The following is a 13,424-nucleotide window of genomic DNA, read 5'->3' on the forward strand; positions in this document are numbered from 1 at the left end:
AGTGCTCTCCCTCTTGACTTTCAGTGAGCCATATCTGATGACATTTAGCCCCAGCTGGCCTCGGCATCCCACAACGGGCTTCCTCACATTAAAATGACTGTCCTCGCAGCTTCTGAAGGCAGGGGGACACCCCACTGTTGCAAATAATTGCATCAGATTATTACACAATGTGTGCAAAACAGCAGATGAAGCTTGTAAAATTTGCATGTATCTGAGGCTTAGTTTGGCATAACCAAAAGTGTAATCGCAGTCACAGGCTGCTGTGTTCCCTAAGATTTACTTCCCCAAAACAAACGTCACTAACAGGGAAACCTCACTGCAATGCAAACCCAACCACATATCATGCCAAAGAGGGGAGAATCCCTCGGATACACGAGCACACTGCAAATACTGTGACAGCCCCCCATGGTGGCTTCATGTAAAGTGTGCGGAGTTCCCCACAGTTTGCCCAAATTCCATAAATGTGTTCACACAAACCTCCACACAAATGTAAAAACAAGGATGTGCTAACTATGAATCTCTCAGGAAGTCATGTGGTGCTCAAAGCAAATAGTAAATTACAGGATTGTGTTCATCACAGCAAAACAAAGACTGCAGTGTTTATTGTAAGCGTGTAAATGAATGCTGCATGTAAGTCCTTCATAGTAAATCAAGAAAAAAGGCACAAAAGAAAAACGTGTGCAAGTGTCATCAGAACATGAACCACACTGCTACGATGAACTCACAATGAATTCATTCACATTTATGGCAAAAACCAGACAAAGAGATTGTGCAGCCAGTGCAGTTTGTAACAGAAAAGCAACATCTAAAGACAGAAGGGAATGACGATTTAAAAATAAGGAATAATCATTACATTCGAAATCAGTACAGTTCAAACTTGCTCCTCGTTTAAGCCAAGAGAAAAATGTGTTTGGCTTTTTTTATCAAACATACATCAGGAATGTCAGGAAAGGAAAAAAAATTACTTTCGTGAAACAGCAGCAGTTCATTTACTTGTTTTCTCCCCAGGCTGAAGGGCCAGCACAAACTGCAACTTTCATATATTACTCCACACAGTATGTACAGATAAGACCAATCGATCTGGTTCTCCTCCCCTCAACCTCTAAACGTAAAACAGTTCAGCAGAAGTGGAAAACTACAAGTCCAGTGTTGGTGGTAAAAATCCAGCGCTCCTCAGTCAGTATTTGTTGATCCCAAATATCCGCACTCCATGAAATTGAGGCAACTTTGGGAGGAGGACGCTAAGGAGGGAGCTGGTGTTGATGAGGAAATGTGTGGGATCATATTTTGTGTAGAAACTGGCGAGAATATACCTGCAGAGGGAAGAGAATAGTGTCAGTGGACCATCAACACGTCACATTCAAGTTTGAACCCTTTTTCCTGGATCTTCCGGCACGTCAAAGCAAAAAACTCCCAAGTTACATTCAAGTGTTCTGTTTAATACAGCCTTTTAGTGGCCAAGTGATGGTTTCTAAACACAGACGCTCTGATGAACTGGTGGCCTGGTGATATGAAATGTCCATGTCATGATTAGCTTGGCAGAAAATAATCACAATTCGTTAAATCTTTGGTTACATTTCTTCAACTGGAGAAGATGTAGACATTTTCCTGGGACGTGCAGCAAGATATTGTATGTATCCATCCAGTGAAAATGTAAGACCCCTTTTAACCTAAATCAATCCGTTGTGAACATTAAATAATTAGCAAGAGACATAAAAACTACAGCTGATAAACTATGCTATTACATAGCTGATTTTTTTTGTCCACCACTGTCTGAAAACAGGGACCCATTGATTTGAATCATCTAACTTGAATAATAGCCGTGTGAGAAAAGAAAAACCTGACAGGTAAGTTTCCAGAAAAATTATTCCCAGAAGATTCCCTATAGCCAGAATGTGTTTACATATACGCCAATTAGTTGGTCATAATGAAAGTGAAACTGCCGACAGACCTTTCAATGTAAGCTCAGCTGCAATCATATACTTACAGAACAATTGGTGAGATGGTGAGGAATTTACGCGAAGATGTGAACTGGACCCCGTAGTCCATCTGTTCCCAGTGTGTGAGCAGACGAGCTTTTCCTTGGTCCGGTGTCTCAAAGGGAGTTCCCTTCACTGTGTGTAGAAACAGGTACATCACCTGCAGAGGACAGAGTTCAAGCTATTCAACAAGCTCAGGTTTACCAATGGATCATTAGCTATCTCCAACAGCAACAAGGATATATTTTATAAATATATATATTTTTATTCTTATTTCTATTTAATTATTTTAATATTATTTTATAAAATAAAAATTATATATAGTAATTTTATTTTATATTTAAAGTATTTTATATTTCCTATATATTTGTATGATTTTATATCTTCATTTTATTTAAATTAATTTTTATTTTATTTCTTATATATACATTACTGTGCAAAAGTTTCAAGCGGGTGTGAAAAAATGCTGAAAAATAAGAATAATTTCAAAGATATAAAATAATTGTTCATTTTTATAAATTTAAAAAAATGCTAAGCGAGGGAACAAGGTAGTTATACTGGATAAGCAGGTCTCTCCCAGACAAGATTTCAAAGCAGACTGGGGTTTCAAGATGTGCTGCTTTTTTGACAAAGCACAGAGAAACGGGCAACATTAAGGATCATAGACGCCGTAGTAAGCCAAGGAAACTTAGTGCAGCAGATAAAAAATACATCAACCTTAGTTATTTCCCTTTGAAACTGGAAGTTGTCCAACAGTGCCATCAGCTGAGAACTGGCAGAAACCAGTGGGGCCAAGGTACCCCTATTTACTGTCCGGACAAGTTTGGTCAGAAGTGGTCTTCATGAAGGGTTGTAGCCAAAAAGCCATACCTCCGACATAGAAACAAGGTCAAGAAACTCAACCATACAAGAAAACATAGGAACTGGGGCTCAGAAAAATGGCAGCAGGTGCTCTAGTTAATTTGAAATATTTGACTATAGCAGAAGGCAGGTTGATTGACGAAGGGCTGGAGAGCAGTACAATAATGGGTGTCAAAAACAGTGAAGCATGGTGGAGGTCCCTTGCAAGTTTCTGCAATTGGAGTTGAAGATTTGGTCAGGATTAATGGTGTCCTCAATGCTGAGAACAGTAGATGGATTTACCTGTGTTCCACTGGTTTCTACCAGTTCTGAGCTGAAGGCACAGCTGGATTTGGATTTCTCTTCTGTTCACTCACTGCATTTTTGTTAATTTACGAAAATAAACTATCAAAACTTCCATTTTTGAAAGCATTCTTAGTTTACAGCATTTTTCACACCTGCCTAAAACTTCACAGTACTGTACATATTAATATTAAAGGTGCTGTAAGCGGAATGGTTCTTTTAGCTAACTTCCTGTCAGTTAGTGCAGTTAACAGTCCCCTTGCTCGTCCCTACGTCACCACATTAATGCACTGCAGTCTTTGTGCACCGGTAATGAGATCATGAGTGAGATGGTTGTCGGTTAGTAGCGTTCTCTCTTGTGATTGGATATTAATTTCGGGATCCGCGAAAAGTTTATTTGCCGATAACATGCAGAGCAGCTGACAGAGAACGGCTTTATGAAACGCGCACATTATGTAAGTGATCACTGTATGAATAAAGAGCGATTTAACACTTATATTAACATAAATAAATCGCGTACTTCACCTTTAATGAACTCACATTAACATAACATGTCATGCTGTATTAATATGTGCAGGCTTTCCACATACTTAATCATTTAGGAGATGCAGCTGTTGCAACTCAGCAACAGGGTAACTCATCAGACTTGGGAGAACTGATTATTATCTAACATCAATCTTTTGGGCTTTCTATGTTTTCCAAGAGAAAAGCAGAAGTACAGTTGAAAGCTGGCTGCTAAACTGCAGAACTGATCATTTACATAGTGAAGTAGGAAAATGCAGCAAAGTGAAAGTAACTTGTTTAGGTGAAACGGGGTCATTGACATGGATAAAATCCTCTTTCACTGTACATGTAATCCTGACATCATGTTATCAAAATATATTGTTAGACTTTCAACCAAGAAATTAATAATTAAAAAAGCAGACCATAATATCCAGCAAATTATATTATTTTACAAATTGACATTGATGTAAAAATCAGTGATAAAAGGACTAGTTTGACATTTATTTGGGGGAAATATGCTTATTTGCTGAAAGTTGACAGGATCAATACCACTCTAATATTGTCCCCGGTCTGGAAGCCGCAAGCAGGAGAAACAACTGTTAGGGACGGGGATGAACGGAAGGAAAACGCAATAATCTTGCAGTACTACTACTGGGATATTTTGGTTGATTAATGTAATGCACAAAAACAAAACAAGAAAAACCGACCTTCAGATACTGATTTAGGTATTCGGGTCAGCCTTAGTATTGATCTAAGCGTGTTTCCCAAAATTACCAAGTATCCCTTTAACATACGGACGTCCTATGTGCTTTTTGTATCTAATCCAGCCAGAGATACTATTTACTGGGAATGGTTCACACGTTCAAACTGACCAGGTTGTGGATGACATTGGTCAGAGTCCAGACGAGCATGACAGTGAAGAAGGGAATGCTGAGGAGAACTATGTGCAGCACGACGGTCAGCAGCAGGTAGGTGAGCCAGATCCCTCTGCTGTTCATCACCCGCGTGTTGGGATTCACCTCGCTGTGAGCTACGCCCACGTTCATCTGGGAAACACACAGACAACATGTAAAAGAGGCAGAAAAATAACTGAATATTAAACATTTGAAAGTTTACGGTGTATAAATATTTTGCTGAAATTAAAATCAACTCCTTTTTCAATAGAATAGGCAGCGGCTGATAACCAGTTTCAAGGTATACCGCGGTTTGAAAAAGTCATGGTTTCAAACCAACTATTAATTTCCGTCATACCATTCTAAGGTATAAGCAAATTAAAGCAGCAAATTATTACAATGGAGAAGTTGAAACTATAGCATGCTGATTATTGAAAATCAAAGTGCTGCAATTACAGATTGGTTACATTCATTCACCAATCATTATCTTGATTTATCAGTTATTGTTTTTTGCTTTTTTTGTTTTTCTCTATTCATTCTCCAATAGGCTACACAAACTTGCATTTTTGATTGAAACTGATTGACCAATTAATTAATTGTTAGTATAGTTGCCAATACACTTTTACTTTGGTGATTTACTTATTTTCTTGTTTGACAAGTTTTGAACTATTCGTTATAATTTATAGGCTATTATTTTGCTCCCCTCAAAATATTTTTTAATCTCAAAATTCCACAATTTTTTTTTAACGTGCTAACCAACTTTGCCCCCATTTGACCCAACGATGTGATATCATGTTAAACCATGGACATATAAAGAGTTGCCATCCACTCTTTAGTGGTTTGGTGTTTATCAACCAAGAGACGCTCGACCCCGCCCGTCTGAATTATCCCCTGCTGACTGAACACGCGCTCCCTCTCACAGGACTCCCCCAGCTAACCGCAACATTCAGACGGTAGTTGGATTAAAAAGTGATAATAAAGCAGCAATAACGTTCAAATGTGACTTAATTTACTAGAACCGGACAGCAACGGCAAATACAATGTCCTGAATATTTAGCTTCAGCTCAAAAATTAACGTTACATGACATAAAAACGCTCGGGTGCTCTGCTACCAGTTGAGCTCAACATGCTAACGTTAGCTCAAAGTTATATTAATCATGACGTAGTTGCAAGTCAGGCATGAGAGTAGAGCGTCAAACGCTGCTGATAAAATGTGATAGATTCATTTCGCACATGCGTCATTTCGAGTTTTATTGTTTGTTTTTTAACTTCATATTTCAGCGGAGCAAACTTTACCTTCCTGTGTTGTCGTAGCTCACCAGGAAATTCCTTGTTTCTTGTTTAGACCACGCCTTCGTGAGGTTTGGGGCTGGATCACTTGCTGCTGTCAAAACCCCGGCCCGCGTGCCCTGTCCTATCCCATCTCATGCAGGTAAGAGGTGAAGATGTGAAACTGCATTAATTCTCCGGATCCTCCCAGTAAATTTCAAATAACTGTTAATTCCCATGGTTGGCACACTTTTCACGTTCTGTTGTAGCCTTTTGGCTTTGGTAGCCTACACAAATGTTTTTAGATATGCATGTGTGCCAACCTCCCCCAACATCACAGGGTCTGTTTGCACAGGTGAGGGACGTTCAGACATAGGCAGAGGTCTTTTGAGGTTTAGATTACACTTTTCCACACCTTCCCTGGACCTTCCCTGGACCCTGTACTGTTGACATTACCAGCCTTAAAAGCCATGTTTTAAGCAGGGCTGGACTGGCCATCGGGCGTACCGGGCTATGCCCGGTGGGCCGGCAGGCATTTTGGGCCGGGCCGGGTCCATAAAAATTATTTTTATTTTTATTTATTTTTTTATTTTGGACCCTGGGCTGTGTGACTCGGCCCGGCCCGGCCAAGTCACACAGCCGAGGGCCGAGGTCCCTTCCCTCTCGGGAGTGCCATGGACATAAACATGTGCGTGCAGGCTGTCAACTTCACCTGAAAGTTAAATAAAACTTTGTCCCAGCACTCCCAGGCCATTATGAGTGGTTCTAGGCTGGGCCTGGCCCTATCACACACACAGCAAAGGGCCGCCCATTCAGAGGCTGCATTGAATTCTATTATCACGCATTCAACTTCTACTCGGTAATTATGAGCATCTGACGATGGTCAGTTACGTTCAGGGCCGTCGGACTGCGGACAGGCTTGGGGGGCCCAAGGCAGAGGGGGGCTGCACCCAAAAAAATTAAAAGGTATTTTTTTATTTTTTTTACTGGCTCGATATAGGCCCCTGATCTTTGAAGGCCCAGAAAAAATTTATTTAGGGAAAAAAACAGATATCAGGGGCCTTTCATTCGTCAGTACATTTTTGTTATTTTTTAAATAACATTGTTCGGGGCTACGAAGATCAGGGGCCTATATTGGGCCATTAAAAAATACAAACGAAGGGAAAAAATTCCCGAAGCTGACTGGATTTTTTAAACATGTACATTTCTTCTTTCTGCTTTTTGGTCATTCTGTGTCTATAAATTATTCCAGAAAATAGTACTAAATAGCTTAAATAGGAAACTGCGGACAGGCTTGGGGGGCCCAAGGCCCCCCAAGCTGATTTAGCCTTAGTTTTCTCCTCAAAGTGCACCAGATTGATGAATTTTACTTTAACATTTAAAAAAAAATCTTCCGGGGGAGCATTCCCCCGGACACCCCTAGAAGGTTCAGGGTCCACGACACAGTCTCCCAAATTCCTGTGAGAAACACTGTGTGTGTGCATGGTTATTAAGAGTCATTAGACCAGGGGTTGTGTTCAAGTACACGTACTGATTTGGTCATTCATCAATAGAAACATTGTGTTGTTATCTGGCTTGGAGAGGGACCAGTCACTCATACGTTTTGGACTATAGACAAACATAGCTTTTACATGATTGTATTGTAAGCCCAGAATTTGGTGCAACGCCCCTGCCTCCGCATATCGTATAAATAATCATGGTGGGCTGCCATGGCCAAAAATGCCAGGGCCGATTTTTTGTCCCAGTCCAGCCCTGGTTTTAAGTCTTAGATGTTCCCTTCATGGGTTCAGAAAATTCTTCTAGCCTACATAATAAACTATTAAGACCTCCTTGGATTAGCTCCAAAAAGCACTACAACAGAACTGAAAACAACTGTGCTTTTTTTAAACTTTTTAGACTGACAGCCATGCTACAAACATATGATGACCTCTTAGAATATGATGCTTTGGTGTAGATTAAACATGCAACATAGCCTACACAAATGAATGTAGTAAGAATAATAATCCAGGAACATCAAAGAGCTCGTTTTTGCCTCAGGTTAATCCTGCCATGCCTCTACATTTTCAGAGGCAAATATTTTTAGTCCTTTACATGTCATCCGTATAACTCATTGCTTTGCAGATTCTGCTTTTATAAACAAACATTACAAAACAAGAGTGACCCGTGACTAATGTAAAGGGATGGAAAACAAAGAGCGGCTACCCCAACCGCTGACTGTAGTGCAGAGGAATTAAATCAGGAAGTGATGAGAAATTCACATTACGTATGAGCCAGAGACTACATGTGAACCCAGTCATATTCGGGACGTCCTGAGGAACTTTGGCTTGCTGAGTCAGTCATTTCTAGATAATAGAAACATATTTTCACACGGACACTTTAAATTTGTATGTTTATAATTAAATGGATCTTGAGATGAGATTGTTGCCTCTCACACATAAATACAACAATACAAATAATATAATAAAATAACATACATTATGTATAATAATAGAATTACTTTTACTATATAATACTTCTGTACTTTTCCTTCGATATCATTTTGAATGCAGGACTTGATGAGTATTTATACAATGTGACGTTTCTACTTTTACTATTTTATAACTACTTCCTGAACTGATTATGACCTCACAGCCCATAATAGCTGATACACAACATGTACTTTATTTATATACTATAAAATCTATTATCACAGTGTATTCATTTTATTTTGTAGGAATAATAATGTATGTCATGAGGCATCTCTTTCCGTAAATCTCAACTGAAAAAGAAACCATACGGGAATTTCTGTTTGTTTTGGCTTACCCAGTGAGATAAATACCTGACTATTCAAAACACGTCATCATGTTGATGCAACAACCCGTTAAGCCGGCGTTGCCATAAAGCAGAGCAGCTAAGGCTTTTCAACATTGCATATAATGGCCTGATAGAGACCAAGATATTAGATTGTGTAGACTTAACCTCTGGCACCAGCTTCCAACCCACAAATCAAAGCAATTTACACTCAAACATCACAGTTCATAGTCAATAGAGGGAGTATGGAGCCAAAATTGTGTTATTTTGGAGCTGCCGGCACAAAATTATGTTGGTTTGCTCTTTTTGAATTTAACTTAAAGTTCAACTTCAGGTTTTTCTATTTTAAAAGTTGAAATACAGTAAACAGTGAACGCCTACAGAGTCTTTTAATCACATGAAGCAGTAGCTCAAATGTATCAAGCTAAACAGCAATGACGCTTGCAGGAAAATCTCAGGCATGGAAATGTCAAAAAAATGTAAGATGAGATTTATGATATGCTAACGATGACATAATGTGGAAGAAAATGAGTAATGCACAAGGTATTTAAAAATGCACACAATTTGACTCACTTGAGCGGTCCAGAGAGAAAACTAAATACGGGGCCGTAAAAGTTCACATTACACATTTGACAACACTATACCTGACGACATAAAGTATCACCGGTGACTTACTGTAACATGGTGACCTTTCCTGCACGCGTCAGCCAAACACAAACAAGCTATGGATAGTAACAATGCCGTGCACATTGTTATCGCATCGCATCGTAGAGGATGCCAAAGATCTTTATCTTTTTCTGGCAATACCCTTTGGTTAACATCTGTACTACTATACATTGACTTCACCATTGACTGCTGAGGAAAATACACTATAGAACTTTGTTATTTTTTGATACGCTTAATTTGATTTTGCTCTTGTGTTGTGTCTTGTTTTTAGTGTGTTTTGTTTTTTACATCTATTCATGACCCTCTGTTTCTGCATCTTATTTGCTGAAATCATTCTTGTTCCTTTCATGTAAATCACTTTAGATGTGGATAATCCACAACCATTTGTAAACATAATCCCCCGGGCAGGCTAGGATGAAAAGTTGAATTCATTCAGGATACTAAGTCAGTCAAAGGACAAACTTCCTTGTTGGAACCTTCATAGTGAGCTAACTGCTTCCTCTTCCCTTTTTAAAACATGACAGCTTTCTTGTTTGATTTGATTTACTACAGGATTGACATTGCATCATTGGAATGGGAGGGAACTCAATTTCTGCGCATGTGCTGTGACGGACACACACAGACTATGAAAAGTATGCAGGAAGTCGAGGATCTCCGCGGAGCTGCTGGACTGTTTTAGGAAAGCACAGCTTCCTCATCATCATCAACGAGCGCGTTTGTCTGGTTGGCGTTTTGGAAATTCATTCAAAGAAAAGAATATCTAAGAGTGCAGGTTACTTTCTAAATTTCCTTCACGAGGAAATTGTTTTCACTGGAAAGAACAATCGTCTTGACATAATTTACAAACCACAACAAATGTATGTTAATTTAGTTTATTATACACATATTTCATCCATCATGCTTAGAAAGACAAAAATACATTATTAAATCACATTAAATGGATGATTTCAATAAATATAAATTAAATAAATACAATAAATATGATTTCAATAAATATGTTAAAATTCCATTGGAAATACCTTCCACGTACACGTGGTAGAAACAAGAGTGGATTCACTATTATGGGTTTATATCAGCAGCCACTGAAGGCAGCACCAGACACTTTGATCAATGTGATCAACTAAAATATGCAATTCACAGCTGCAACATTTCAGACATTTACAAGCATTTCTGAGCCGAGCTGGCGGTGTGTTGAGCGGGGTCACCCACGGCGAAGACACGGGCGGAGAGGATGGAGAAGGAGAAGAGTCTGTCCAAAGTATAGTGGCACAGAAAAGGCTCCTGCCAGTTACTAATGGGCTCTTCTCTACTGATGTAGGTCTCCTTTAGAATCAGGAAAACAAATAATAATTACAACTGTTGTCCAATTTGACTTATCCACATCCTGCACAGGCTTTTGAGGCTGATAGATGAACACAATCCTATCCTAAAACTTGGACTTTTTGAATTGAGTCTAGCTTACCTTCTGGCGATTCACACCTGCCCTTGAGTCCACACATGTGCTCATGTGTTTGTGCAGTTTGTCCATCACCGGCTTCACTTCATCGCCAAACTTTTTGCAGCTCTGAAATTGAGAAATCCTTTCCACTGCCGAGATGTAGCTCGTTAGGACATCCAGGATCTTCCCAAGACATGGCTGCAAGGAAAGAGGAGAGAGGAAGAATAAAATAAGAAAAAGCACATCACAATCAGGAACTCAATGTTTTATTTTGCTAATCAAAACCTCACTAGTTTGTACTGCCATTGATAGTGACACTCATGTAGTATTTGTTTCTTACCGCAGACTTCTCTTTGAGGGCTTCGGGGTCACACATGTCTTTCGCCTCCATCCAAACCAGAGATGAGAAATCTGTCATATCTTTGGATCCATTTCGTGCCTAAAGACCATTTGAGACAAACATGCTCAGTACACTGTATGTCAAATAATGAAGAAATCAAGCAATACATAGGGGGGATTGTGCCTTTGCTGTGGCAGATCAGACACCATGGAGTAGCCTTCCACTTTCATCAAAATGCTCCCCCTACATTGACACTTTTAAAATAAAACTCAAGACACACATGTTTTCTATGGTTTTTGGAATGGAATGATCTTGGTTTTCTCACTTACTGCCTTGCATTTTATCTTTTGTTTTACTATTGTTTGTTGCTTGTGCATCTGCCTTTAATGTTGTACAGCACTTGGTCATATCCAGTTGTTTTTAAATGTGCTATATATAAAAAGTTGACTTGAAAGAATTTGATTTGAAATGATGATGCAGCAAATATAAAGTTGAAATATTCTTATAGCAAGAGTTTCATTTAACACTAATGATGTGTATGCATTATGTTAATGAGCAAACATGTTCAGCTTATTTCAACTTAAAATGAATATTGTTTTACATGTTTATTAAACCTTTAACGTATTAGAATATTATAAAATATTTAAATTAATTCAGAATACAATTTGAATGCCCAATATATTCAAGTGGCTTTTTATGGAATAGTTGTTTCCAATGTTTCAAGTGTATTTTATATTAACAATTCAAAATTTAAAATAAATCAAAATAAATAAAAAACTCACCTCTACTGAAACAATCTTGCTGATGTGATTAAGTTCCAGTGAGCTACTCCGTACATCCGCGCATGCATCGTGCGCACTGTGCCCGGCTGGGGCGCAGGATGCTGCCGCGAGGAGCAAGAAGAAAGTAGCAAGAGTCGACAAACAAAAATCCATGGTGGATTCTTCAGTTTGTGTGTGTTAGTGAGTGAGTGAGTGAGTGAGTGAGTGAGTGAGTGAGTGAGTGAGTGAGTGAGTGAGTGTGTGTTCGCTCGTCCCCAGCTGTGAGTGAAGAGTGGTGCCAGCCCTGTTGCTTTTAAGTTGAAAGATGAGCCCCCGTGACTCAGGGCAGGGTTTTCCTGCATCCTCAGGTTAGTTCATGCTGAGTGCAAATTTTACGCGCGTGGAGGAAGATTGTGAATGAGTAGCAGCATGAGGTCACATTAAACATTTGGTAATCGTCTGTGAAAAAAAGGGAATAAGACAGTGTTCGTCAGTTCTAATTAATTTGGGCTTTTATTTACATGTTGTCCCATCCATCCCTTTATTACATAATAGGCTACAGTAGCTTACCTCTACTTTTTTAACTCTTTTTTTTCTGATGTCCTACAATGAATGAACTGCAATATGTAGCTGTTTTAATCACATGAACCAAATGTACTTCTTTTTTACGCACATAATATATATAATTTCTGTGTTAGTAAATAATAGTAATATTGCAACATAAATTAACTTCAAAGTGTTTAATCAAGTTTCACATCTAAACCTATGTCGAGGAAGTGAGATTAACCTTCAAACTTCAGGCAGATTATGAACATATTGGTCAAACTTTCCGTCCGTGTCTGTGATCTGCCCCTCTTCTCTACCAGAGAAAAACCTCTGCCTTTTTTTAAAGAGAAAGAAAAAGAAGAAAAGAAGATATTTTTGGGCTTCCTTTATGTTTCCCGTTTATTTTTAATAGGCCTATTCTTTAATTATTTAATTTGTGGTCCTATAGGTATGCTCAGAACTGACTTATTAGCCCAATTTATAATTATTTTTTTTTTTTTACGTTGGTATGCTAAATGTGAAAAGAGTTTGCTACTACTACCTCAATTCGAAATAACATAGATCGAATGTTGCCTATACAGTATTGCTGCTGAGATCTTTATACCACAGATAGGCTACAGTAGCCTATATGCATTTATTTTAATTTTAGACCCGTGCCAGATTAATCTTGTTTCTTCTCACGTTTTATTTCATCACCAGTCCAAAACCCAAAGATAATACGTTTAATATGATGTTAAACAAACAAACAAACAAAAAACTAAGCAAATCCTTTTATTTAAAAAAATGTGAACAAGAAAATGTAGGCTTTATGCTTAAAAAACGACCTGAGCTATTTAATATTAAAATAAAATAAATGTTCTGCATTTCTTGTAATTCATCAAATGATCACAGAATGCACTGTTTTAAAATGTGCACGAATTACAAGTAATGCACATTTCATAATATATATAGTGTTTGTCTAGCATTTTTACTTCAGGTTAAACTAATTCTTCTTTATTTAATTGTACAGCGTGAGTGTGTGTGTGTGTGTGTGTGTGTGTGTGTGTGTGTGTGTGTGTGTGTGTGTGTGTGTGTGTGTGTGTGTGTTATGAATGT

General features: G+C 38.5%; 1 protein-coding gene and 1 long non-coding RNA gene across 2 annotated transcripts; one reads left to right on the top strand and one right to left on the bottom strand.

The window, feature by feature from the left end:
- Positions 1 to 571: 571 nt before the first annotated feature.
- ormdl2 (ORMDL sphingolipid biosynthesis regulator 2) lies at positions 572 to 5,875 on the bottom strand. Its single transcript, XM_080031257.1, has 4 exons — positions 5,816 to 5,875; positions 4,499 to 4,672; positions 1,988 to 2,139; positions 572 to 1,313 (listed from the first exon to the last, which is right to left on the bottom strand). The coding sequence occupies exons 2-4, from the start codon at positions 4,670 to 4,672 to the stop codon at positions 1,178 to 1,180; spliced, it is 462 nt and encodes a 153-aa protein (XP_079887383.1). The 5' UTR covers positions 5,816 to 5,875; the 3' UTR covers positions 572 to 1,177.
- On the top strand, positions 5,439 to 10,081 carry LOC307253280. The gene is made up of 3 exons (XR_013844956.1): positions 5,439 to 5,472; positions 5,865 to 5,951; positions 9,797 to 10,081. It is a non-coding gene; the product is annotated as an uncharacterized lncRNA (long non-coding RNA).
- Positions 10,082 to 13,424: the final 3,343 nt, after the last annotated feature.

This window comes from Ammodytes marinus (genome assembly GCF_949987685.1).
Source record: "Ammodytes marinus genome assembly, chromosome: 7".
Taxonomy (NCBI): Eukaryota; Metazoa; Chordata; class Actinopteri; order Uranoscopiformes; family Ammodytidae; genus Ammodytes; species Ammodytes marinus.

Coding starts and splice junctions, on each gene's coding strand:
- ormdl2 (XM_080031257.1), bottom strand. CDS start 4,672: ATGAACGTGGGCGTAGCTCACAGCGAGGTGAATCCCAACACGCGGGTG. Junction 2,140..4,498: donor CCAATGTCATCCACAACCTG/GTCAGTTTGAAC, acceptor TGTCCTCTGCAG/GTGATGTACCTGTTTCTACA. Junction 1,314..1,987: donor ACCATCTCACCAATTGTTCT/GTAAGTATATGA, acceptor TTCCCTCTGCAG/GTATATTCTCGCCAGTTTCT.